The sequence below is a fragment of the Aplidium turbinatum genome, chromosome 7, assembly GCF_918807975.1.
Source record: "Aplidium turbinatum chromosome 7, kaAplTurb1.1, whole genome shotgun sequence".
Classification (NCBI taxonomy): domain Eukaryota; kingdom Metazoa; phylum Chordata; class Ascidiacea; order Aplousobranchia; family Polyclinidae; genus Aplidium; species Aplidium turbinatum.
The window spans coordinates 28,246,866-28,271,386 of NC_137478.1; the positions used below are offsets into that span (position 1 = coordinate 28,246,866).

General features: G+C 38.9%; 1 protein-coding gene across 2 annotated transcripts in view; it reads right to left on the minus strand.

Moving 5' to 3' along the window:
- The window catches only part of LOC145774660 (uncharacterized), a 46,124-nt gene that overhangs the window by 18,475 nt on the left and 3,128 nt on the right, over positions 1-24,521 (minus strand). For both annotated transcript variants that reach the window (XM_082585956.1, XM_082585955.1), the window contains exons 2-3: positions 20,525-20,682; positions 5,617-5,705 (exon numbers count right to left, since the gene is read on the minus strand). In XM_082585956.1, the coding sequence (XP_082442082.1) occupies positions 5,617-5,705; positions 20,525-20,682 (247 nt within the window). The remainder of the gene's footprint in view (positions 1-5,616; positions 5,706-20,524; positions 20,683-24,521) is intronic.

Below are 24,521 nucleotides of genomic sequence, written 5' to 3' on the forward strand. Positions count from 1 at the left end.
AAGAAAAACAAAATATTTCAAAAAGGCTGTAAGTGTTTGAGCAATTTTAGAGTGCATCTTGGTTGATAATTTAGATTTTAGAAAATGCACTTGGTTTTTCCAAATTGGCATTAACGCTATTTCACATTTTTCATAGTCCATAATTACCTGACAACAGGGCAAACCAAAACAAACCTTGTAGGGAGGCTAGTGATTGTGATTCACAATACTATTACTACTACTTTTGTCGTTTCTGTATTACAAGTACTGTATGTCAGCCACCAAAAAAGTGCTATTATCTTGATATACATTTTTTTTTTCAGTTTTGATGACTCTCGATAAAAAGAGGGGTAATGGTAGCAGGCGGAGAGTTACTCGAGATGGGAGAGTCCCAAAGAACTGGCCAAACTTTCTGCAAAAAACAGACAATAAAAAAGAACTTTATCCATTCTTAGCTGATTCCATCCAAGAATTCATGCCACCGGATGATATCGTTTATGCTTCCAAGAATGAAAAAGCTATTATTAATAATGACAATCCCGCTTTAGTCAATTTGAGCTCAAGCCAAGAAGAAGCCGATACCAAAATGTTTGTTCATCTTCATCATGGTCTCAAGTGTGAAACTATACAAAAAGCAGCCATCCTGGCTAATGACATTGATGTGGTCGTTATTGGAATTGGCTTGTTTGAAAACTTGAGCAAGGATGGACTTCACGAACTCTGGATATCTTTTGGGAGAGGAAACAAAAGAAGATGGATTCCTATTCATCAGATGTTTTCTGTCCTGGGTCCACAGACATGTAAAGGGCTGTTGTTCTTTCATGCCTTTAGTGGCTGTGACTCTTGTTCAGGCATGAAAGGAAAGGGGAAGAAGTCGTTCTTTGCAACGTGGTCAGTATATCCAGATGTGACGCCAACATTTCGGAAGATCAGTCAGTGTCCAGAGGAAATAAATGCAGAAGATTTTGCGATCCTTCAAAAATTCACGGTATATCTTTATGATAAAAGTAGCCCTGATGATAAGGTAGACACTGCAAGAATGACTTTGTTTACACTTAAAAATAAACAATATAATAATATTCCACCAACAGAAGATGCGCTGAAATTGCATGCACTTCGGGCAGCATATCAGGCCGGACACATTTGTGGACGAGCTCTTGAAAGGAGTCTAGAATTGCCATCTCCAAGTAACTGGAGATGGAAATGAGATGGAGGAACATGGGACATTATGTGGACAAGAAGACCCCGTAGCCAAAGCATGTAAAGAACTAAGACGATGCAATTGTAAAAAAGAATGTAAAAACTATAAATGTAAAAATGCAAATTTACCATGCACTTCATTATGTTGCTGTCCTTGTGACCATGAATAGATATTGTTTACATGTGAATCATTGTCATGAACATGGTTTATGTACTCAGTAGTAATAACTCATAACAGAAATGTTGACTGTACATGAATTGTCTTTTTAAGAAAGTATTTTAAGTCTGCTTGGGTGGAAGTATCAAAGTTTAGATTTGTGAAATCCTTTCTCTGTCCATAGTACGTTATACACTTCTTTTTGTTAATTACCATCTTAAATCATTCATACTGTCCTAAAAGTAACATTTTCAAGGTAGTAAGAAATGAAACACATCTAAATTGCTCTCATAAAGCAACTTTCCCGTATCAGCCCAGGACCGGTATGGCGACCATTTTGAATTTTGATGTCACGGGCCGCCATTTTGAATTTTCGTTTGGCCATTTAAACTTTTGAAATCTACATGGTCCAAAGTACAATAGTACATGTATGCCAATTTTCATGCTTGTGTCACCAAATGAAGTATTTTCAGGGTTATCTACCTCAGGGGTCCGCAAATAGTGGGTCGCGACCCAAACTTGGGTCGCGAGACCATCCACAGTGGGTCGCAAAACGGTTAAAGCTTACCATAAATATAACTTGTATGGCAAAAATAAATACAATCATAAAGTTTTTGATGTGCTGAATTTTGTACAATTTGGTAATTTAGGCTACAAGAAAATTTATACTTTTGATTGCAGTAGGCTACAGTAATTAAGCCCACGCTTATATAGCCTGGAAGACACCTTGAGACAGGGCATGAAAACTCTCTCAGCTTATCTCCAGAACTGGTGACTGAAACCCAGCGAAACCAAAACATTGACGACAGCTTTCCACCTACACAATCAGGAAGCTGATCGTGAGCTACAATGGAAAACTTCTGTTCATCTGCCCCGAACCAAAATATCTTGGGGTGGCACTAGACAGATCGTACACATACCGCCACCATTTGGTGTCACTGCGCAAGAAAATGACATCCTGCGCTGCGCTACTCAAGTGCCTGGCAGGCTCCAGCTGGGGGGCAAGTGCTGACACTTGCGTATAGCAGCCTTAGCCCTTGTCTACTCTTCAGCAGAGTACGTGCACCTGTTTGGTACTGCAGTGCTCACTGCCATAACACCGATACTGCCATAAACAGCGCCCTGGGCACAGTGACCGGATGCCTGCATCCCACACCATTGGACAATTTTGCCATTCTCGCTGGCATCCAACCTGCTGAGCTTTGTCGCGAAGAAGCCACTCTGTTTCTTGGCCGACGGGCACTAGAGCCTAACCATCTTCTCCACCACAAGATCTCTGCTCCCCCAAACCAGCACCCCCGTCGACTGAAATCAAGACACCCATTCATGCCAGTCGCTCAATTTCTGATCAACGAAGCAGATGAACTTCATCTCTGCGGCTACTTGGGCGGACTATAAATGGAATTATGAAGGGAAGTCAAGTACCACCAGACTCCATTCGTTCATCCCCGACGCCGACACATGCCCCATCGGCCTGACACTACAAAGACAAGCATGATTGCGCCTCAACTGTCTTCATACGGGTGTCGGGTTTTTCCGCTCATCCATGCACCAATGGGGAATCGGCCTCTTTCTCCTCCTGTGATTGTGGTGCCGAGGAACAGACTGCAAACCACATCATCAATGATTGTACCATCTAACAGAGTGGAAGGTCTGCGTGTGATGGATGATGAAACTAAAGACTGATGGCTGCCCTCTATAGTAGCCTTCCAGTGTAGTCCGGGAATATCTTGAATCAGGGATGGTAAAAGGATTGAGTAGACCCTCAGCCCAAGAGGCTTGCACGACGAAGCACAAGGTTAACAGGTCCACCCGCTTATTAAGCCTAATTTGGTCCATTCCGGAATTACTGAAGGTATAGGATTGGTAGAAAATTGTCCCCCGCTTAATAAGCCAAAATTGTCCGGTCCCGATGTGGCCTTAATAAGCGGAGACCACCGTATTGAAATTGATATTAATTTACAAAGTGTTTTGCGCAAAATTATGTACTTCCAAAACGTTTGGGTCGTGAAGATTTCGAACGATTGCTTTTGGGTCGCACCAAAAAGTAGTTGCGAACCCCTGATCTACCTCACTAAGTCTAGTGTGTACTGTTGTGTACACTTCACCACAAAATGCATTTGGCAAAATCGTCGGGTGAAACATGCGGAGTTGTTTGAATAGTGGAAATTAAGAAAACTAAAGTACCAGTAGTGGCAGGCAGTTTTAACTTTGCTCAATAGACATTATCTTTTATCACCACATTTTATAGCGACCCAGCCAAATGAAACGGCAACCCAGTTTTGGGTCACAACCCAGGGGTTGAAAAGCACTGCACTAGCGTATGCAGGGAAAATGTGTAACCAGTACAGATATTTTAGAAGTGCATGCTCCATTCCAGAGGCGATGCTACTGAAGGAAGCCAAATAAAAAACAACACAGGTACTGCAGGGGGTCGTAAAATTAAAGTGGGATCTTAACTTTGTACAGTATAACGTGTGGATCGGGCCTTAAGTGATATGTCAGAGTTAGAACAAGACTTCAATAATCAACTAGAATATGCCTAAAATTTGAACGATAGCAGCTTAGTTACTGAAATTAGAGAACAGATCAGGTGGCAAGTGGTAAACGTAAGACAAGCTCTAAAGTGAAAGTAGTTTAGTATTTTGAAGTGCTTAAAAGCGGAAGAATTAATTAAAAACGAGCTTAAAAAGAAAAGCTGCGGTTAGAAAAAACAAAGCAAGAAATTAAAGCTAAAGCTGAGGAAGCCGAAATTGAGATGGAGAAAGGTCTGCGATCACCTCTCTACAGAGATAGGACAGGTTCAAAAGTGGGACGATGCCTCTGCTAACCAGCCTGAAGGAGCCCAAGACACTCGTGGGGCTACTAAACCAGAAGCTCTCCCTAACCTGAGCACGACTAAGCAAGAGCATGTTTTGGAGCTCCCACAAAAAAAATTCTCCAAAAGTTCTTTCCTAGGATTTCCTCGCAGATAAGGATAGGGTGCAGACATGGGATAATGATAGTATGTATACCTCTTTGATGATTCTCTGGTTATTACAATCGGGAGCCATGAAAAAAACTACCATTTTAATGGCATAAAAACTCCCCAAGCACAAAATTGTTCACTGTATACATAACCTACGCTACTTGTTAAGCGTGTTTGTGGTCCTGGATCTTGTGTCTCCAGCCTAAGATGTCATAAAAAAAATTGACCAATAAGAATCATTTTGAATCAAAATCCTTTTATTAGGTATTTTAAGTGATGACAACAAAAACCTTACTGTTAAAAAAGCTTTATTTCTTAAAGATCTACGACTATAAAAGCCATATTTTCGTTGCAGTGCACCTTTAAAGCACTGAATGATTTATGTAGATCAGTGATGAGCAACCTTTTTGTGACTGTGGACCATAAATTTTTTTAGAAATCTCTGTGGACCATAGCCTTTTTTGTATATCAGATTTATAATTGTGGCTTAAGTTTAGAAAAACAACATATTTATAAGTAATAAATTTAACCAAATATTTATAAGTAACAATTGACCAAATATCATAAAATTTTACGTCAGTGACTGCCTTGTTCTTAATGTTTGTCGCACATTAAGTCATAATTACAAGTAAAAGTTTGATTCAATCTTAATCTTACTGTACCACGCTTATTAATATCAAGTCGGTTTCTTTTTTTACAAAAAATGTCATTAATAACAGAAAATCCAGCCTCACATGAATAATTGAATATACTTCAGCGGCATATAAGATAATTAGTCTTCTGCTCTATTACTCACTACTTAGTCAGTTACTTTTAACAATATCGTTATGTTATCCGCTAACTGGTAACTATTCAGCACTTTCAACTCATCTCAGTAGTGCGGGAAAAAATAACAAAACAGCTGATCGTAACCAAAGGCAAAACATGGGGATTCCCCAAGAAATCGTAAACACATATTTATAATATTGTTCGGGGGCCAATGATATGTCACAAGTACAGTACAGTGAATACGGAGTTAAATTGCTAATAACTTAGCATTGGTACAATACAATAACAATATGTGTGTCTTAAATTATTTTATCCGTGGACCACCGAAAATTCTCTGTGGACCACTTGTGGTCCACCTGGACCACGTTGCTCTTCACTGATGTAGATCAACTAAAATTCTGTTATAGCCTAGTTGTGAATGTGAAAAATGTATTAAGTTATCTAGAGGTATTAAAATAAGTTGCCAGGTTTAAATTAAAAAAAATAGTTCTCTCTACTAATCTACAGTACACTAATTAGATATACATATACTAGCGTAACGTACTGATTTAGAAATCGACTGCATCCGGAATCAATACCACAATCAACTGCCATATTAGTCTCATTTCTGATTTCGACTAACCAAATTGGATTCTGCAAAAAGAAAAAAAAGGATGAAAAAACATTGTGTTCTATTTTTTATCAGCTCTTTAAATGCGATATTTCTCTTCCATATATTCTATTTGATATTTCTATTCCTTTTCTAAAATGTTTTTATGATTGTTGAATGTTCGTTTTGCACGTTACCAAGTGCCCCCCTGAATCCGCTACTGCCTACCTGAGTTAAGCCAAGTGCACCATCTGCTTCACTTCATTGCAAAAGCTTGCGATTTTGATAGTTTGATAGCCAAGACCCGTGGTTCAGTGGTTACCGCCTTCGGCTCTGGTGCTGGTAGCCCTGGTTCGATTCCAGGTCGGATCATACCAAAGACTTTAAAAAAAGGGGTACCGATTATGTTCTTTCTTGCATAACGCAGTGAGGACAAGTCGGGTAATATTCTGGTGACATATCACCCTCTTCCAATCTGCCTTGAGCCAGCATGGAAGCATTACGGCTCATAAAATCACATGGAACCCTGTCAAGTAACCCATGTTGATGCGCAATCTGCTGCAAGCGGAGATAGCGAATGATTATTATTGATAGTTGCATGGAATCAAAGGTGGGCTTCAAAAACGTAAATATTTTGTCCATTTTATTTCAGTATACACATTTGCATAGTTTTGTGGTTGGTTTGGTTTTTGAATCTTTATCCTCGGACTGACAAAGCCTTGATAGGTTATTCCTGGTTGTTTCACATACTCGTATAGGCCTTTGACGCAAAGCGGTTACAGAAATAGAAAAAGTGAAGTTTCCGATTGTGTTGAAGTTTTGTTGCCTAGGTGTTTATTCCGTCTATAAGGTGCCGCTGAATGGAAAGCAGTCTTTAGAATGCGTAGCTCAAGCGCACACCTTTTGTACTGCTATTTGGCGAAAAAAGCAATGTTATGACTATAGGGGGGGGTTAATTTTAGCGAGGCCGTGTAGTTGGGCAAAAAATTTACGATTCCAACTTCTCAGTTTATAACCGATTGACTCTATTTTTAAGGTTGCCAGATTTTTGAGAGTCGCCACATATTGTTTAATTTTTGCCCTTTTTATTTTTTTAAATTTAATTTCACTTAAAGTTGTAATCAAAATTGAAACGGCAACTTTCACAAAAACTGACAACAAACAATAGTATTTTCAGGAAAAATGATGGAATGCAAAACAGGGAAAATTCTTTTTGTTTATCGTTTTGTATCAATTCAAAGTCGGCCTTTTTTTAACAACTCCGACTCCGGACATCCTAAAATCTCTTTGATTCCAATTCAGGCCTCGAAATTCACGGCGGACATGTCCGCCGTCACAGCATGTGATGTCCGCGGGAAGTACCCTTTAGATCGGTCATATTTGTCCGCCGAGAAATAACGCAGGAACTAGCGATGCAAATCGTCATTCATAGCACGAGCAACTGTTGCAAGAATATAATTTGCGCTGGGAATGCAAAATTATCAAAGAGGAAAACTTTCGATTTTTACGTTGCTTCTACGATTGATGACATTGAATCAGCGTAACAAAGGTGAATTCTTCGCTAAGAATCGATGGGAGTACAGGTACTTCTACACTAATCACGCCCAACTTAATTCAAGTCTTATGTCACAATGTCTGGCTTTGATCTCCGAGTAATATTGATAAGGCAATGTTGGTTACAAAGTTAGATAATACGAGTAGGTTACTACAGCAAGATGCAGCAAAACTTAAGTTTTGGTATTACAGTAAGAAAGAAAAGACCCAGAAAAAATTCTGAAAGTGAGAATGAGGGCAATGAACCTACTACTAGGAAATTTAGTGGTGATAGGAACATATATTAAAGGAACAACGAATGTAAGGATTAGCTCTGTCAAAGATCACAACACATCATTACCTCATATGGCTGCAGCTTCAACATATCTGGCCGACAATACCCCAAGCCATCAATTTCCGATCACCAAGGCCCTCGACAATATGAGTGACAACGAAAATAATCAAAATTAAGAGGTTGTTTGAAATCGCATATTTTATCGCTAAACAAGAGCGCGCATTTACGCTTTTCCCTCAATTAGCCAGTCTGGAGAGAAGACACGGAGTAGATCTCGGTATTACGTATCTTAACGACAAGCAATGATCGCGTGGAGATTGGCGCACATTTTTGAAGATTGATACTATTGAAGCTCTCATGCGCATATGCTTGGTCGGCCCTGACTGCGCTGATTATAGCCCCAAGCCTGTCGTGATCTCGTGGAATACTGATACTATTTTGGAGAGGCGACCGCAAAATATAATTGCGCTTTTTCTAATGTTTTGTTTATTCTTTTCGTCGCTTTCGCTCACATGACACGCAAAAATAAACCTAAAGAAAAAAGCCTAGTGAAGCTTCGCACAGTAGAAAATAGCGTTAGTGTAGAAGTTTTCCGACTCGTGCCCAGAGCATTGTGACGCCAGAAGCCATACGACCTCGGAGGTGGAAGTTAATCAGTTATGCGGCGTATTATTTTTTTATTATCTATTTGCATCAGACACAAAGTCCATAAAATTCAAAATTTTAACAATCATCATATTACTGTATCATCATCATCATATTTAGCAGCTACACGGCGCTTTGACTCTTTAAGCGCACCTCGTTGGTTTGATGAAAGCCTTTTAGAGTGACTTCGCTGAAATTTTAAAAAGCCTAAACCGTAACTATGGTTCTCAAATGGCGAAGACTTATCAAGATAAAGTGATTAAATATGACGATCGACGTTAAAACTGGTGTGTCCGCCGTGAGACTTAATTTGTCCGCCGAGATAGCTGCTCAGACCGGACACGTTTGTCCGCCGTCAACAAAAACGAATTTCGAGGCCTGCAATTACACAACTCTGAGTTTTAGTTTAAACTTTAAGCACAGTAGGTTCTAAGACCTTTGGTACATTTTTTTAAACTTCAATCCAAAAACCTCCCTACCTTGAAAATAACTTGTCGCGTAAAACTGTCTCATATTGACGTCACTTTTTCTTTACGCATTTAAAATTCGAATGTTGTTTGCTCCTGTATTAATATGCTGCAAGACAGCAACAAACAGTTTTTCTGGTGTTGGTTTTATTGTAAAATGAGAGGAAGTGGTCTTTTCGATTTGTGTGCATAACTAGGCGCATTACGGTGCATCAAACCCCCCTCATGAAAACATTTTCTCATGGCAGTACATTAAAGTTGTAGCCTACTACTCTTAGCAAAAATCAATTGTGTAAAACATTACCAAATTTGGATGAACTCTTCCTGGTCCACATCGAGTTTGAAAAAACGAAAAATAGGGTCATTTCACATGAAAACAGCCAATATAAAGATATCTCGAATACCTTACTTCTCAAATTTTGCTGAAAAGTTGTCATACTATGCCTTAGTCTACCCGGAATGGCCCGTTTCGGTGAGTCCGATTCGGTGAGTCTGATTCGGTGAGTCCGATTCGGTGAGTCCGATCCCTTAACGGAGGATTTTTTCAATTTTTTTTTTAAATTATCGGGTACCGTAGCCTAATTATCATTGCCGTTTTAGGGTTAGGGGTTTAGGGTTAGGGGTTAGAGGTTAGGAACTCACCGAATCAGACTCACCGAATCGGACTCACCGAATCGGACTCACCGAATAGTAGCAGACCCTAGTCTACCAAACAAAAGAACCGAGAGCGCAACTGACACTATCTTGGTTCTCAGAGTAGGGTGTGTACTGTGTAGGGTGTAGAATAGAGTGGTTCAAAAAAATACAATTTTTTAGGAATCTTCCTCCACGAGGCTTAAAATGTGCCATTTCCCCATAGAAGTGCCCTTGCAAAAAATTAGACTGATTGGAGGTCGTTTAAAGGTCAATCAGATTTTCACTTTTTTACCACATGATGCATGAAAACATCATTTTTTCAATATTCTTCTGTTCAAAGATATTCGAAGGCAAAACTTTCTTATTCACAATATTTTGCATTCCAGAGTAATAGTTGTGCTTGCAGTAACATATTTGACAGGATAGTCACCTGCATAAAACTAGGCTCACTGTTTTGAAAATGCCAACTACAAGAAGCTCACCAGAAGTTTGGCTACTTGGGAAGCCTACGCGGAACTTTTGGGTACCAGTTGGTCTCCCCACGAATGGTGCTATACTACGCAGGCTTATGTTTCACCACCGGGATGGAGGATTGACAATTGCTGACAGTGCAAGACAAACCATAGATGCTGCAATCACTGTTTGGATTTGGAACAAGGCAAATATCCCGACCCAACGTGTGGACTCAGGTATGCGGAAACTTCGAAAGATTCACAAAAAATATATACATTATACATGGAATTGAAAGTTAACCGCAAGCGTGTTCAAATCACTAAAGTTATTTGATCTGCTGTGCACAAAAGGTAACAAAGAAATAGGAGCCTTCCTTGCCAAACCCCCAGCCTCTGGGCATCAGACCCTGCATACAATAAATTTAAAGCCAGCGTTAGTCTCCTAAAAGTGGTTAATGACACAGCCGAGCGATGAATTGCACTAATTCAGCTCTAACCAAAGATGAGACTCAGAACAGTATTATATCATACCTACTGCAGTTCGTAAGCACCCACAGGAAAAGATTTATGGTGCCAACCAAAGCAACCCTCAATCTCAACAAAGCCTGAAATGAGACTGAGACGAAAACAGTGGCCGAATGTCATATCTGATTTAACACCACAATCTTTGACGCTAACATTTTATTTCATTTATCGTGACATTGATGTCTCTTTGTGATAAAGGAAAATTGTATTAGGCTATGTTTAAACTTATTTAACCTATGAAAATGATTGCTGATGACCGATGAGACTACTGCCGGTTTTGTTATAAAATTTTTGTAAAAAAACTACTGCCATCTAACATTTTTCAATAAATGGTAGATGCCGAATTGCCGATAGTTTAGTATGGAAATAAGATTTTTGCTTTGTTGGGTGCTAAGTTAATAAATATTGGTTACATACACACTGAGTTTAATTCTGCATCATACAAAAGTCTAGCTCATTCTCTTGTGTGGTTTTCAAGATAATAAAGGGCATTTCCCCTTTCGTAAGACTTGCACACAATATCGGCCAGTGTGCGATATGGTTTGACATAGGCAGAATGTGGTAAAAAAGTGAAAGTCTGATTGACCTTTAAACAACCTCCAATCAGTCTAATTTTTTGCAAGGGCACTTCTATGGGGAAATGGCACATTTTAAGCCTTGTGGAGGAAGATTCCAAGAAAATTGTATTTTTTGAACCACTCTAGTGTAGAACGATACAAATTATTTCAATTTTTACAAAGTAATTTATTGTCAGCCAGGATGCTAAAAAAAATAACAAAAAATTGATGAATTTAATTAAACCAATGATATCTGTAAAAATAACAATTTAAAAATAAATTATAAATGTATAAACATTAAACTCGTTACTTGACTCATCCAGTATTGCTATCTTTAGATAAGCTGATGATGTTGCACAACAGTAGATTGTATCATAAATTATAATTTTTTAGGATGTAGCCTGTTTTGAACATCTTAAAGTTTTCAACACTACTGCAATGATGAAGTGATAAATTAAATTGTTTTTTTGGGGGGAAGTTTGTGTTTGCAAATCTTGTAATTGATTTATCAAACAAGCGTTAATTTACTTTTGAGCAAATCTGCATTAATTTACTTTTGAGCAAATCAAGAATAGCATTTAGGCTAAAACAAAATCATCTGATAATACTTTTATTTAGCGCACCCTAGGGTGGCTCTTATTTGGCAAAAAATGAAAAATTTTGAATTTTGCTTGGGACACCCTTTTAAATGGTGAGGTTGTCAGAAAAAATAACTCCTGCAAAAAATTTTTGACTTTGAAATTGATTTAGGGGTAGCCCTCTCCCTTCTCCAAAATACCAAATCTGCATATCTCAAAAACTGCTTGAGCTAGAGATACGGTTTTTGTGTCAAATGATGCAGAAAGCATAATTTCTTATCTGCTTTCTGAACAGTGATTGCGTCTATCTTAAGTAGAAAAGTAGTTATTTAGAAAATCCTGTTTTAGTTATTCCAGCACAAAACGGCGCTAAACAAGTATTGTGGCCCAAGCTATTCAATAAACAAAGTTTATAAACTAACCTGTAAAACTGGCAAAGCAATAAACGAAATAAGTGTTCTTAAACTTTTATGTATTCAGGCATAGCTCAAATGCCCGTTTTTTGTCATATTCCTTGGAGAAACTCCTGAGCGTGGAATCCGGTTTCAAGCTTCAAGTGCCATGCATCGCGGTCGTTGGATGGCGAAGTCGATTATGCAAAAAGCTTGGTCTGCATTTATGGTATCTGTTCGAAGAAATGGTTGGACTAGCCTTGTTTGACTCTCGATTGTCTGTGGAAAGTAAAAAGATAATGGTGGCAATCATGTTGGATGAAACAGCAGAACGTCCACCAAGGAGACCAAGCGTCAAAGTAGAGGCGTTTCTTGGCAATAAGGGTCTAGAACAGTATTGCACCTTTAATTAAAAATGGCTTCTTCAGCTGTTGGGTGAAGACTGAAGGTGAAGCATTACTTATACTTTCAAAGGATCCTACTCATTGGGCTGAAGATGGTGCATTTATTCAAGCTTTACACATAGCGAAGGGACTTTCAGCAGTCAATGACAGAGCAGAGAGAAGAGTTGCTCTAATCCAGGATTTTAACAAACTCTTAACTGAAGAAGAGGACCAACTTCAGTTTCTTTTGCAAGTTGTTACTGAACTCAGGAAACTGTTTCCAAATTGCAACAAGAACACTATTGTCAACTCTTTTTCTTCGTTTAAACCTTCTTCGTCACTCCAGGGGTCGAGGGGTTCTGCATTTTACCACCCTTGGGCAGTGGTGGCGACACGATTTAGATGTTAGAGCAGGTATCGTATCGAGCAGCCATTGACTTGATTCGTCCTCCAGTTCAAGCAGACCACGCACACCATATGGCGCAGTTACAGATGGTGTGGTCTGTGGTTTGGTCCTCCTTGGCACACTCACAGATTGCGGATGCAGCCATCCCCCATTTGTGCATGTTGGAGCAGAATAGTCCGACACCAGTAGCCTAGTACGCAGGCGGTTGAGCCGCACCCAGGCCTTCCTTGGCAAATGCATTCCGGTTGGATGGGGGCCGGTGTCGGAAATAAAACTTTGGAGTCTTGAGGAGTTCTTCTTCCACTCTGAGCTCCATTCGTGGTCCTCCCAAGTAGCCACACTGATGGATTGGTCCAGCGGTTTTCATCCGGAGTTGTGCGGCACATACAAATGGGTGTCTCGATTTCAGTTGCCAAGGATGCCCGATTGCTCGCTCACAGACTCGTAGAGACTTGAGTGGAGCAAGTGGTTGGGGTTCGTAGTATGGCCAAAAAGAGACAGGATGGCTTCTTCGCGATGAAACTTCGGTTGGTTGCCTGCAAGGACAGAGAGATTGTCCGATGGTGTAAGTCAGACATCCTGTCACGATACGCAAGGCAATATGTAAAATATTGTCAATAATATTGCTTCTCGCAGTACTGACCAGAATTACATTTTGAAATGAATATCGTCACCAGTCTTCCCTCTAAGGCAGCGTTTCTTAACCGGGGGTGCTAGCACCCCTTGGGGGTGCTGGAAAAGACTGTAGGGGGTGCTAAATGCATGAAGTATAATATCAAAAAAATGCCATTTTACATTTCTGCATTTTCGTCTTATTGCCAGTATCAGCAGTTGTCATATCAATGATTGCTGTTTCGAAATAGCTTACATGATTTGCTGTTATTGTAGTCATCTTCGAGTCAAGTACGCAAATTGATCCTGAGTAGTTTGTGCGAACTTACCTGGTGGGTGCTTTGTTGTAATATTGTTGCTCACCTCTTGCTTCCAGAAACCACCATGGCAAAATACGTTCCCACAAATCACTCACATCCACAGTGGATACAGCAGCCCTTCTTGGCAGACATGAGTGATGATAATAAACTAAAGAAGGAGCTGATTGACATGCAGATGAATCAGAGTTGTCGGACAAAATTTCGTCAACTTTCGCTTGCTGATTTCTGGTGTGATCAGTTGACAGCATATCCTGCATTGGTACGAACAGCATTAGAATTGATCGTTCCATTTCCGACTACAGTACCTACCTGTGTGAAAATGCGTTCTCCACCATCCTCCAAATCAAAACAATTGGCCGGAACCGCCTTCAACGTGGGTCGCTCCACGGTATGAGAGTGGCTTTGACCAACACGAAGCCTCGAATAAAGAAATTGGTCACACATCAGCAACAACAGAAATCGCATTGATAGGCTACATGTGTAACTAGTTACCCAACTGGGTAAAGTAATAAGTATGCTTAAGTCTTTCCATGTTCTTTCACTATTCTCGGGTTTTCCTATTTTTTTTTATCACCAATGAGTCAATGACGACAGTAGTTTTGAAGAATAAACAAAATGATCAATTTGTACATCGCTTTCCTTTTAATAGCGCAGGCCAAAGTTTAATGACGGTGCCGAAATTTTGACATGCTTTTTAATCACTGGCGGTATATTTTGTATTTTTTTGTCGCCTAGCAAACTGTGCTGTTGTTGAGAGTTGATTCTATGGTTATAATTCAATCTGTTGGTGAATGAAAGTCAAATACCAAATCCTAAATCAACTTCGTTAAAACAACTGCACACTGCACAGTTTGTTAAACAACAAGAGACTTCATTACAAAATATATCGCCAGCAATCCGAAGGCATGTCAAAATTGCAGCCTCTAGCCTACTAAACTTTTGGTACTGTAGTAGTCGTATGTCAACGATAGTTAGGGGGTGCTAGACTGTTCAAGCCTGTTTACAGAGGTGCTAGAGTCAGAAAAGGTTAAGAAACGCTGCTCTAAGGTGTGAAAAGTAAGAAAAAAAATGAAATTCTGTAAACGGTAAGGTTGTGAAATCAAGATTTGGACAGATTTCGCGAGTCCTTCTTAGAGGGAACACTGATCGTCACATATTTTTTATAGAGCTACCGTACCTTTTGTGTTAAAATGTGTTTTTTTTCTAAATAACTGCTTTTCTACTCAAGATAGATGCATTCAATGTTCAGAAAGCAGATAGAAAACCATGTTTTCTGCATCTTTTAACACAAAAACCGTATCTCTAGCTCCATTGGTTTTCGAGATACACAGATTTGGTATTTCGAGGGAGGGCACAGAACTTTAGGGGGGGAGGGCCATCCCTAAATCAAATTTTAAAAAAATTGCAGGAGTTATTTTTTCTGACAACCTCACCAGTTGAAAGGGTGTCCCTTAAACAAAATTCAAAAACTCAATTTTAAGAGCCACCCTAGCGCACCCTTACTCTGAGAAGGTAGTTTCGCATCCCATAGTTCTAAAAATCCCTAGGCAAAAGATTCTCAATACACTTGAAGCAAGACGGACTATTATAGTCCATCTTGACTTGAAGTTATCAATCTGGTGTGGTAGCCTATTCTATATATACTTCTTTGATTATTACTTATCGCAGTACGCATCCATTTGAAGTAGTGGTAAATTTAAAAGAAGATTTTTAATAAAAGGGTCATTTACGAAGTTTTATTTTTGAATTTGTAATTGAGTAGGCTAAATCAACAAATAAAATATATATAACTAGCTTTCACAGGCTTTTTGCTCTTTTATGTAGTAAAGTGCATGAATAATTCTGTAATTATTTTCGTGTGAATACATGTAAAAATCTACTCCAGATTAAAGTCCCTGACTGGGTTTTTTTTTTGGTCATTTATCGGTCATTGACCCATTTTTTAGCAAAATGTCCGAAAAAAATATAGTCAATTCCGTCAAAATGTCAAATGTTTGAGTTTTGCTGATGAACGTTGAAGAAACGTTTGTTTTAACTTTTCTCAGATAAAACACGACAACGTTTCTCAGCGAAACTTAATGTTGTAACTAGTCAGGAAGTGCAAATTTTGGTTTGTATCAGCTACTTAAAAGGAAATATTTTCATCAGAAAAACTGACCGATTTTTTTTCAAGTCATTTCGGACAAATGACCGAAAAGTCTCAGCAAAAAAAACTCTCAGAACCCTGATAATAACACATTTATGATGGGCCTAGCCCAGGGCTACTCAACTGGCGGACCGCGGTCCGAATCCGGACCTTCTGGGTGTTGAAGGTGGACCTCGGGCTTCTGGAAGAATAACTTCATTGCCACGTTTTAGGAGTCCACGTCTTTTAGGCGCAGACAATTAGGCGCGAGTCAAATAGGCGCGAGTCAAATAGGCGCGCACGCTGTGGTGTCAGGGTATTTAAGTGTAGAGCACTGTGGCACCTGTTCATTTAGGTGCTATTCCTAGTAAAGTCTGCAGATTGTATCAGCTTGGCAGGTAGGGCAATGCTTTTCACACAAGATGTTATATTGCACAGAAAAATATGTTGTTTTGTTAATGCGCGTGCATTTATTTGTTGTTAGTCATGGCTTCAGTGAGTTAAGCTGCTTTATCCGGCTTAAATCGGCAATGCTTTTCACACAAAATGTTACATTGAAAAGAAAAATATATTGTTTTTAATGCGCCTTTTCAGCATTTCTTTATTGTTAGTTGTATGATAATGTAAAATGTATTGATAAAGCTTTCACCGACACAAACCTGGACTAACAACAAATAAATGCCGAACATACGCATTAAAAAAATATATTTTTCTGTTCAATATAACATTTTGTGTGAAAAGCATTGCTGGATAAAGCAGCTTCACTCACTGAAGCTATGACTAACAACAAATAAATGTACACGCATTAACAAAACAACATATTTTTCTGTTCAATATAACGTTTTGTGTGAAAAGCATTGCTCTACCTACCAAGCTGATATAATCTGCAAACTTTACTAGGAATAGCACTTAAATGAACGGACGCCACCACAGTGCCCCACACCTTAATATCCTGACGCCACAGTGTGCGCGCTTATTTGACCGGCGCCTAACTGTCTGCGCCTAAAAGACTTGCTCCCCATTTTAGGGCTTCTTTAAACAGATTTCCATTATGGAAAAGCAATTTTTTGTGATTATCCAATGATTACCGCAAAAATTTTTAACTTGTCAAAATGGACCTTTGCTAACATTAGTTGAGTAGCCCTGGCCTAGCCTATGCAGCATTTTCTTCCACGATAGAAACAGCTTACTTTCGGATCATTTTTCATACTAATTTTCCATACAACATCACATTTTCCATGGAAATATTTACATAAATTTTTTTTTTAAACTGCAGTTGTTCAATCATGTTATATGAATCATAAAATTACTTTTTAGACACAGTGAAAAGTTTAGTGATAAGATCCAGGGAGCAAGTCTTTTAGGCGCAGACAGTTAGGCGCCAGTTAAATAGGTGCGCACACTGTGGCATCTAGATACTTAGGCGTGGAGCTGGGAGCACTGTGGCGCCGCCCGTTCATCTAGGTGCTATTCCTAGTAAAGTCTGCAGATTGTATCAGCTTGGCAAGTATGGCAATGCTTTTCACACAAAATGTTAGATTGAACAAAAAAATATGTCATGGCTTCCGTGAGTGAAGCTGCTTAAACCGGCAATGCTTTTCCCACAAAATGTTATATAGAACAGAAAAATATATTGCATTTTAATGCGCGTGTTCGGCATTTTTTGTTGTTAGTCCAGGTTTGCGTCAGCGAAAGTTTTATCAATAAATTATTCAAGTTTCCGAACATTACTGAGTTCACTTTTAGTTAAGTCAAATAATAACTATGGTACGCTAAACATCAGTAAAAAATATACTGTAGCCTATATTCAAGTGGGTGGTAGGCTTGAGTAAAGAGTAACTTAGTTTTCCATCAAAATCCTGACTAAGTTTAACAACGACACCATTATGCTTGCAACTTGTAGCCAGGGTTCACATGCCCTATAGAAGTGTATTCATGTAGTAGAGCGTTGTCTCATACGTACTCGCAACACGACCATTCCATCTCGAGTAGAAGTAATTGCGAAAGATAACAGATTAAGTAAAGGTCCATCTGGCTGTAACCTGTGTTCAGGATGAATAGCAAATGTCCTGTGGAGATGTACTAATATCAAGAGTAGTATTTTTCTGTTCAATATAACATTTTGTGTGAAAAACATTGCCCTACCTGCCAAGCTGATACAATCTGCAGCCTTTACTAGGAATAGCACCTAAATGAACGGGCGCCACAGTGCTCCGCATCTAAATATACAGACGCCACAGTGTGCGCGCCTATTTGACCGGCGCCTAACTGTTTGCGCCTAAAAGACGTGGACCCAAGATCCATGGTATGTCATGCCATGGAGTAAGCCTTATGAATGTAAATTAGTGATGGTTGCTACTATTGCTAGTAACAGTTAGTGATGGCAATTTACGCCTACTTGTAACTATGAAACAAGTTAAATGAGTATCTACGGATATAGGGTCAAGATAGTCAATATTTATGGCCGTCTGGAGCAGTGGTCTCCAACCTGTAGGTCGCGACCTCAAGTGGGGTCGCCACAACTCACCATTTTCATTTTGTTACTGTTTCAATTCATTACCGAAAAAAAGACCGATACTTTTTTGTTCTAGTTTGCAACCTTTGCCTGTATTTTGGAGTACAGCTTGCTACCTCGTGTCACAATAAAAAACCATTGTGGTGCAATAATCAAACACGGAATAGTTGCGACAAGTAGGTCATAGCAAAAGCATTTGGGATGCTAGTTTAGACTAACTTTTTATTATTCAAGGTGACTCCAGAACGAGCAAATAGTTATTTATCCAGGTGTAGTGTGCAGACATTTTATCGGCTGTTTACGGTTTGCTTTGCATCTAGTCATGGCAATTTGTAGCTAGTAAGTATAGCTAAATATTATACAAAAATGGCAGCAAAAAATACCAGAAAAAGATCATATGACGAGACTTTTTTAAAACTTGGTTTCACTGAATTTAATGGCAAACCAAAGTGTGTAATCTGTCTTAAAGTTTAGCGGGTTTAACATAATGTATTAAACACATTGAAACAAAATATATAACATAATAACTCAAACGTTTTCGACACGTACGTGTGTCCTCATCAAGGATTCAATCTGCAACATACAAAAATGAAAAATTGTAAGATAAATTTGACTTTGCACTACAACTGTACGACACTCTGGACTGAAAAGCACCTTTTCAGTCTAGAGTGTCGTTACAGTTATAGACAGTGCAAAGTCAAATTTATCTTACAATTTTGGGAAAAACAAAATGGGGTCGATGTAAGTGTTGAAAATCATTTTAATTTAAATTGGGGTCGCTTCTTAAAAAGGTTGGAGACCACTGGTCTGGAGTATAGATAAGGGTCAATCTGATTGGAAAGGTTGTGGAGTCAAACCTTTCCGTATTTGGCTTTTGGGTAAAACAACAATCATGGGAATATGGTAAGGTTCAAGAAAAAAAGTTCATTCATTAATGTTGCCTTTTCTTGTTTGAAGTGCAATGCCGTGCATTGTGAGCAGGGTTCGATCTTAGCGGTAGTTCGCTAGCCAATGGCTAGTGAAAATTTGCGCGGACTAGTAGAAATGTTGCAGTACTAGTCCGATTGGCTAGTGAAACTATTCGCCGATGAAAAGTTTTGGTTTACAAAATGGTGATTGGCGACGTCACTCTCACTCTGAAATACTGCAGAAATTTGCTTGCAAGAGGCGAAATTGCACAAAGAAGGCTGCGAAGTCGGTCAACTGAGCACGTGACTACTTTTTTCTCGCATTTTTGCTTGACACGACACGTTGTATCGGTAGTAGTGAGCACGCCAGGTCGCCAAAATTGCCAATTTGGCTTTTTGAAGCCAGATTTTGAGAATCTGGCTGTTTTTCAACTCGCTTGGCTGATTTTTTTTTAATAAAAAAAGCCAGAAAAATTAGGCTTTTCGGTGGGACTGGGTAAGTTCGGTGGGACACTATTTGGTTGTGCACTTTTTATATGTGTATGTTTAATGAATACTAATTGGATTTTTCAGCTGTTTTTTGCTGGCTTTTTTAGGCTTTTTTTGGTGAAGACAGGTTGGCAACCCTGCAGGTCGCCAGCATGAAGCCAGCATCCCAACAAGCAGCAGTTAGCGAAATTAACGTTTTTTTGTTGATATATCGTGATGAAATGCTGATTCAACGTTACTGCAAAGTGACTAACGCTGAGTGTTAGCTGGGTAGTTATCGCTATTGTTAATACGTCATCAGACAAGTGAAAAGTAAGTAAACTGGTCGGGCGAGTGAAAAATCGTGCGGGCTAGTGAAAACGGGAAGCAACTAGTCCGGTGGGCTAGTGAAAAAAAAAGTTAAGATCGACCCCTGGTGAGGGTAATTAAGCCCACAATCGTCTGGTCCAAGGTGGGCTTAATAAGCAGTAATTGTATTATAAAAATTGCTAATAAAAAGACAAAAACAATAAAGATCACAAGTGAAAGTAGAAAAATTACAGCAGTAAAGGATAATCCAATGTAAGATCATACACATGCTGTCATGCTACACATACACACATACACTACACATGCACATGCTGTCGGCAGCACTGGCCGAGTGGTTAGCGCGTTGGGCTCGCAGTCGAGAGCCTGCATGTTCGACTCCAGCCACCCGCACTTGCTGTTGTTTCTCTGGGCAAGAAACTTTACGATAATTGCCTCTACCCAGTGATCGATTTCGAGTAATGGGTAGTACCAAATTTAAGTCATAAGTAGAGTAGACAACCGGAAACAGACATTGTTGAGTTACAACAAGTTGAAGATCTGAATCTACTACGTTATGACAAATTAATTATATTCGACTGTGTGAGTTGGATTGAAGCAACTCTGTTGCATAACCATAATTTTAAACAAATAAGCCAGTAACAAAATTCATCAGGAAATATAAAGTTGTTAATTAGTAAAACTCTATCCCATACTGCATTGATAAAATCCGTACATACTTTGTTGTATTTCCAAGTAAAACTAATTGGATAATTCACAACATCTGTAACGTTGTTTTCAACAAGGACATCAGAGCCAACAGCTGATGGTGTTGAAGAATCAATGGGTTTAAATGAAATGCAATTAGCAAGAATCGCAGTACAAGTTAGAAGAAATGCTGAAAATAAAAGATGTAAAGAAGTTAGTATTTACTTAAAAGCTTGAAAGTTGAAATCAATGTATGAAGACTAAAGATTATGACCAATAAAAATTTTCTGTTTTTGTGAACCAACCCAGCAAATTGTTCACTTGAAGTGGTTGACTGTCTCGTATCATTAATATAAGCGTTGTTAATCTACGCTAACATACTTTACCAGCCTCATTTTTTAATCATAAATTGATTTCGTTATCACAGCATCCTCAGTATGATCATGTTAAGAACAATATTAATAATGAAATTCTCCAAAGGTTTCAAGTTTAGGTATTGTGGCGTAACAATGCATGTTGCACCACCATGGAAACAATTAAACAAATTGTATAATCGATTACTACGTAACATGCAAAATTAAAAAGAGTAAACAACATTTTCAAAGTGGCGAACAAGCACTATGATTTCGCTTCGTATCTAATAGGGTGGAGTGAAAAAAAAATTTTTTTTTTTAAATTAAAAAATCAGATTAACTAAAAGTGGCGTATGGACCTAAAACTAACTTCTGACAAGGTTTTGGGGTTGTGCCACCTACAACCAGGTGGCCCATAATTTTTAAAGGTTAACCGAGGGTCACATTTCATGAAAATCCCATAACTTGGAAACCGGTCAAGCTAGAATGTTGGTTTTGGGCCTAAAATTTCCAGAAGGTCCATGTTTATATATGCTCTAATGCAACTTTTGTCTCTATTTTAACTACAAAAGCTGATAATAATAAAAAATGACGTTTTTTTAGTATGAAAGCTATGTAGCGTGAAGAATTGAAAATGCTATATTTGAACTATTTGCACCCATAGTTATGTGTTAAGGCATAATAGGTACAAACTGATCAAGTACTGCTTAAAATACTTTCTAAGTAGTTAGTACAAAGGATATGCAAGCAACAATCATGGATATGTGACAAAAAAAACTCAATAACAAAAATAATGTAGCAAAGACTCATATGCAATAATGTTACAATGCTATTTGACATTTAGTTTCAAAATTTACATCTTTGGTTTCCATGAAATTTATAAGAGACTACTTACAATCAGGGTCGCATTATAAAAATTATCATGTGGTGAAAAAATATTGAAAACCTTCAACCTGAAAACATCAGGACTATCAAAGTCAGAAAAAATATATTTCGACTCTGATCCATTGCAAATTTGGGCAAGGCTGATTGGGTTTTGGTAAAGAGTAAAGACCCTTGCCAACCTTAAACTACCACTGTTTGCAATGAATGTTACAGAAACCATGACATCAACTCATTTCTAATTACACGTATCCAATAGCAATACACAGCCAGGGGCTCCGAGAGGGGGGAAGTCGGGCAACTTTTCCCCCTAGCATAATATTGTAAAGGAAAAAAAATGCAGAGAAGCATGGATTTGAAACTGCTTAAGTAGGTTTCTTGAATGAGGCAGCTTTATTTTGAATTTCCAATCTGGCCTGGTTACACTTGAAAATGACACAAGCTACAGTAGATCAATTACTCCAAAAATGATATGACCATGAGAGTCAAACCAGCGCCGCGTGATCTTGAGCTGGGCGCGTAACCACTGAGCTAACAGGGCATACTTACGTCTGGCCAACGCAGTTTTTGAAGTCAAGGTTCCGTTGGTAAAGCAAAAATAGTAGGCTACACGCTTAGCCAAACGCAGCAGCACCAGTTTTCAAGTTAAAACAATAAAAAATTGATGATGCAGAAATCAGCAGGCTTACAGCATCAAATTTTACGTCTTGAAGCAATTTAACATCGCCTACCTTAATACGAGAATGATTGTTTCTTGATGAGATACATTTGAAGTTACATAGGCCTATACTATGATTGAAAAATACTTGGAACTGCCTATTTCATTCAAAAATTTTTTTTTTAAGTTGGTACACTGTCTGTTGGCACACTATGATTTTATAAGCCCCCCTCAAACGTGAAAAAACAAAAAACTACTCATTTTTCCTTTACGATGTTATGCTAGGGGGAAAAGTTGCCCGATTTCCCCCCCTCTCGGAGCCCCTGGCTGTGTATTGCTAATTAGATACGTGTAATTAGAAATGAGTTGATGTCATGGCTTCTGTAACACTCATTGCAAACAGTGGTAGATTAAGGTTGGCAAGGGTCTTTACCAAAGCCCAGTCAGCCTTGCTCAAATTTGCAATGGATCAGAGTCGAAATACATTTTTCTGAGTTTGATAGTCCTGATGTTTTCAGGTTGAAGGTTTTCAATATTTTTTCACCACATGATAATTTTTATAATGGGACCCTGATTGTAAGTAGTCTCTTATAAATTTCATGGAAACCAAGCATAAAGATGTAGCCTAAATTTTGAAACTTAATGTCAAATAGCACTGTAACATTATTGCATAGGAGTCTTTGCTACATTTTTTTTGTTATTGAGTTTTTTGTCACATATCCATGATTGTTGCTTGCATATCCTTTGTACTAACTACTTAGAAAGTATTTTAAGCAGTACTTGATCAGTTTGTACCTATTATGCCTTAACACATAACCAGAGGTGGGCAGTAGCGCGCTACTTTTTTGGTAAAAGTAGCGGTAGCGGCGCTACTTTTTAGTTGGAGTAGCGGCTGCAGTAGCGGCGCTATTTTTATTCCAAAGTAGCGGTAGCGAGAGAGGCGCTACTTTTTTTTCAGTCGCACTCCCGCTACCCGCTACTTTTTAATTTAAATTGAAAAAAATGCTTGTTTTTTTGCAATACTGGCGTGGTCAAACACTCAAACAGCTATATAATCAGCTTGGTTGCAAATTTATGGTCTTTTCTAGCTGACGTCAACTTCTTCGGCAAATATCTCCGTGTGATGAAGCCTATCTGCCACGCTTTAGACATTCTCCAGAGCGAGTCCAAAGCATATTACGGAGTCTTGCTTCCAACCATCACAATTTGCGGGAAGAAGTTGACCGAGATCAGTGATCTTGTGACCTGTGAGGAGTTGAAATAGAAAAGTCCTTGAAGGTGAAGAAACGATTCAACAAGTGCTTCAACAACATAAAATGCTTTATGGCATCATGTCTTCATCCCTCCTTCAAGACGTCGTGGCTACAATTTCTGCACTACGTTTCCACGGATGATGCTGATGCACTGCGAGAAAAAGTCAAGACAGATGCAATTCGACTGTTGCGGGAGACATCAAGCCAGGTTGATACCGAGAAGAGTGACACCAACACCAGTCATGACTCCGAGGATGTATTTTTTGGAGTGTTTGCGCCATCCGGTGAAGCGTCGGTACAGACGGAAGCAACAATATTGTAGACGCCTTTTTTTCGGACAAGAGCAAGTCCTTGAGCTTTTCGAATACCGAGTGAAAACATCTGCTCATTAAAATATACAACACCCCCATTCCTTCCAGTGCTGCGGTGGAGAGACTTTTCTCTGATGGAAAAGATATGCTTAAGCCAAAGCGGGCAGGACTTAGTAACTCTCATTTTGAAATGCTCGTGTTTTTGAAAGATGCGTAACAATAAATTTCCCTTAGAATGTGTTTTCTATAACGACGTTAAAATGACAGCGTAAACGAATGATAACATTCGTTTTCAAGGTCATTTTTGCATCACTAGGGACTTGAGTGTTTCCTAGTGTAATTTCAGACAAAAGTAGCGGAAGAAGTAACGGTAGCGCGCGCTACTTTTGTAAATTGGTAGCGGTAGCGCACGCTACTTTGGCCCAAGTAGCGGTAGCGGATAGCGCGCTACTTTAAAAGTAGCGGGTGCCCACCTCTGCACATAACTATGAACTATGGGTGCAAATAGTTGAAATATAACATTTTCAATTCTTCACGTTACATAGCTTTCAAACTAAAACGTCATTTTTTAT